The sequence below is a fragment of the Nanorana parkeri genome, unplaced genomic scaffold (genome assembly GCF_000935625.1).
Source record: "Nanorana parkeri isolate BGI_ZX_2015 unplaced genomic scaffold, ASM93562v1 scaffold346, whole genome shotgun sequence".
NCBI classification, from domain to species: Eukaryota; Metazoa; Chordata; class Amphibia; order Anura; family Dicroglossidae; genus Nanorana; species Nanorana parkeri.
In genome coordinates, this window is record NW_017306614.1 from 1,367,917 (window position 1) to 1,371,434 (window position 3,518).

Below are 3,518 nucleotides of genomic sequence, written 5' to 3' on the forward strand. Positions count from 1 at the left end.
CCTATACCCCCCCCCCCCCCCCGTCTCGCTCCCAGAAATGTGCCCATTGAAATTTACTGATATTATGTTGCAATCAGGTCCTTACATGAAATGGAATGGACAGGTGCTGCTACTTCAAATATTAAGCTAATACTTATTTTTAAATCACCCTTAGGGCTTTGCTGTTTTACTATACTATGTAAATACATTTGTAATCCAGCACGTTATTATTCTGAGTTGCCCCACTCAAGCGACGGCCATATTGAGTGGGGCACGTGAGATTAATAACTTGCTGGATTAGTGTGATCCTAGTTCATTTTATTACTTCATTGCTGTGCTGTATGTGTATAGGCCAATGTAGTTGGATCTGTATGTGCAATATAATTAATCGAAATTAATTGATTCATCGATAAAAAAAATTTGATTAATCGAACACGAAAATTGTAATCATTACCAGCCCTAAAAAACCTTAATTTGCAATATATCTGTACTGCAATTTTTATTTGAAAATAAAGAAATGCATTAGGAATATGAACCAATTAGTTACTTCTGTTAATGCTTCCGATGCAGGTCAGAAATTGAGAGAAGCTGGCTGACTGCTGTGTGAAACACATTCTTCCTTCAGATACTTTCACTTATGTGGTCCAATGTGTTACATTAACAAAGATAAGACAAAAACATGTTGATCTGATTCTTAAGAACGATCTCTGGTGGATGACCATTGAAAGATCCATACGCTACAGTCATGTCCCAAGCATCAATCATTCCAACGTTAAGGCCACTGAAGATATCCTTTACTAAGAGATACTGAATATACCCGTGAAAGTCACTAAAACGTTCCACATCCAAATTAATCTCTCTGGTGTTTTCAGATTTGATGATGATCTTTGTATTTGGGCTTCGTAAAAACATGTTCTCTATGGCCTTGCGAACATTGAGGAGCCTTCTGATGAACAGAGAAATAGGAAAAGGTCGGAAATGTTGTCCCAGTGTGATGACAATAACTGTGTCCGAGTTTCCACCAATTTGGTTAATTTGGTGAGGGACATCAGCGTAATTTGTTATGTCAAAGAAGCTCATAGTTACAAAAGGGTGCCCATGTTTCTTCCACTGTATGTAGATGTTGTTGGCTTGGTCTATGGCTAAGTAAGTTTTGTGCCAGCCATTTCCATGGAGGTCGAAGAACTTTAGGTCTTTAAAAAAAAAAAGTAATAATCACAATTTTATTACAAAGTTGGACATAGATTAAATACAAATCATAACACATCACACGGCGATAAGGTAAAAACTGAGGCAAGTAAATAAAACATTCATAGTTTACTTATGACTCTTTTAAATTATAAAATATGTTTTGGATCGATCTTCGGTTCTCATTCAATTTTGTGCCAACAATCCCTACTTCCCAGTGATTTTTTTTATTTCATTGTCTTTAGCTCTACTTTAAGCATATTTGAAAACATATATGCTCTTTCCAAATATCCAAGGATATAGAGCAACTTTAAAGATATTAAAAAAAATCTGGGAGAGGTGTTACTTGAGAACAGTGAGATTCACCTTTTGGACAGAGAGGACAACAAGTGCATTGAGCTACCTGGCTAAAGTAGCCTTTTAAAATGGAAGTAACGTTTCCCCCCCAAAAAAAAATGCTGTTTGGTAGGCTTTTTTTATGGCAGGACTGTGTAAGTCTCTTCTGCTATGAAAGCTTCTTTCTACCTTTCTACTAAGCAGGCATGCGCAGCTCAGCACACAGACCTGGTATGCCAAGATGAAAGAACTCCTGTGTGCATGCACAGGAGTTACATTGTGCTGGCTGGCCATTCAAGAGGCTGAAAATTCTGAACCTGGAAGAGGACTAGGGGGGAAGATGGAAGCGCCGGCAAAGGAGGAACGTAGCTCTGGAGTGGATCGCTTTGGTAGGTAAGTCTAATATGCTGTGCATACTAGCACACTATGGCTAAAAGCTCCAGGATTTTTTTTTGTTTTGTGTTTAAAACTTGACTTTACGTTCGCTTTATATGTTCAGTCAATCCAAAAACAAAATTTTAGTTATGGATTTCCAACTGCATTAGTTTCCTACTGTTGCCCTTCACTCTGACCTACCTCCATTGATTCTTACCCTTCCTGCAGTTTTCTCCCAACTACATAGATGTCACAATTATTTGGAAAAGAAGAGTAGAGAAGACAGTAGGGTGAAATTGAGAATAGGTTAGAATGTATACTAGCTAACATCGGATTGCAGTGGAATACTGTTTGAACATTTTTTGAAGGACTTTCCCTATTTTCGCAACTCTTAGAGTTCACCCTCCCTCTGTGAAACAAAGTTTGCTCACCCAAACTTATTTATTTCAGTACTCACTTTTCAGGTGTGCTGGAAAGTATTCTATCCACTGACGAAGTGTTGAATCTCCCATCATGTATATTATTTTACCAGATAGGCAAGTGGTGATTTTGGCCAAGGGTTCATATGAAGACAAGTTACAGTTCAGGGAATACCACAAATCATTACAAAAATACCCACTGGGGAAAGGGAGTTGCATACCAGTTTGGCATTTTGGTTTTACTTTTTTTGGCATATCTGCAAATGTAAAATGCAAAAAAAAAATTATGTTAACAGTTTAGCATTAAAAATAAAAACCACATTTGGCCTGATTTACTGTGAAGTTTGGTGAAGCACTAAAGGCAGGTTAAGCTAGCCTTCTTAGAAGTTATGTTTTGGTTGGAGTGATAAAGGGATAAAACCACTGACAGGTTTGTATTGTTGAGTGAATCTAGAATTGAAGCACTACACTTTGATTGTCACTGAATATCAAAGTGTAGCCCTTCAATTGTAGATTTACTCATGCCTACCACAAGGTGATTGTAGAAACTCTTTGGTTTTTAGAAGCTGCCAGTCCAATATTAAATTTCTATATAGGTACAAAACTACCAAACTTCTAATAATATAAAACTGAAACAAAAAGCTTCAGGGTACCAGCGCTACTATTCCACTTCGTTCAGGTAATTTATTGCTGTCTGTGTTCCCACAAATGTACCAATGGATTCAAACAAAAATTAAAAGTGCTCGTAGAGAAAGGGTCATCAAAGAAGTCTAATTTCTGGTAAAAAAAAATAAAAAGCCAGCCCATTCCAAGGTGTACATTCACCAGGGCTATTTCAGCAACAGAAACATCTGCCAGTTTCACTACCCACTATTTTCTGTTTTAAGAATAGCTAGTCACCACCAAAGCTCCACTATTGACTGGCATACTTTTCTGTTCCTGAAAGAGCCTTGTGGAAGGGGTACAGAAGCTTGCGTTGGCTTCTTCATTTGACTGAGAACTCGTTGACGACCCTATCCTTTTTTGAGCCATTTGTACCTAAGCCTGTGTGTAACATCTCCATTGATGGTTTGGGCTACTACTTCTTATGTTCTCTGATAATAAAACACTGACAGAGGCTCCAGTTGTTTCTCATGCCATTTAAATTAAAAAACATTTTGGATAGAGTTGGTTTGCCACCAATCTAAGGCCTCATTCACACTGGACGTACACATCCCACCT

General features: G+C 37.8%; 1 protein-coding gene and 1 pseudogene across 1 annotated transcript; both read right to left on the bottom strand.

Moving 5' to 3' along the window:
• The window catches only part of LOC108788715, a 12,149-nt pseudogene extending 11,556 nt beyond the window's left edge, over positions 1 to 593 (bottom strand).
• Positions 594 to 636: 43 nt separating this feature from the next.
• On the bottom strand, positions 637 to 2,496 carry LOC108788716 (NXPE family member 1-like; the record flags this gene model as incomplete). Its single annotated transcript, XM_018558554.1, has 2 exons — positions 637 to 1,172; positions 2,336 to 2,496. Coding segments are annotated over 2 exons (697 nt in total), but the record flags the coding sequence as incomplete, so codon positions are not given.
• Positions 2,497 to 3,518: the final 1,022 nt, after the last annotated feature.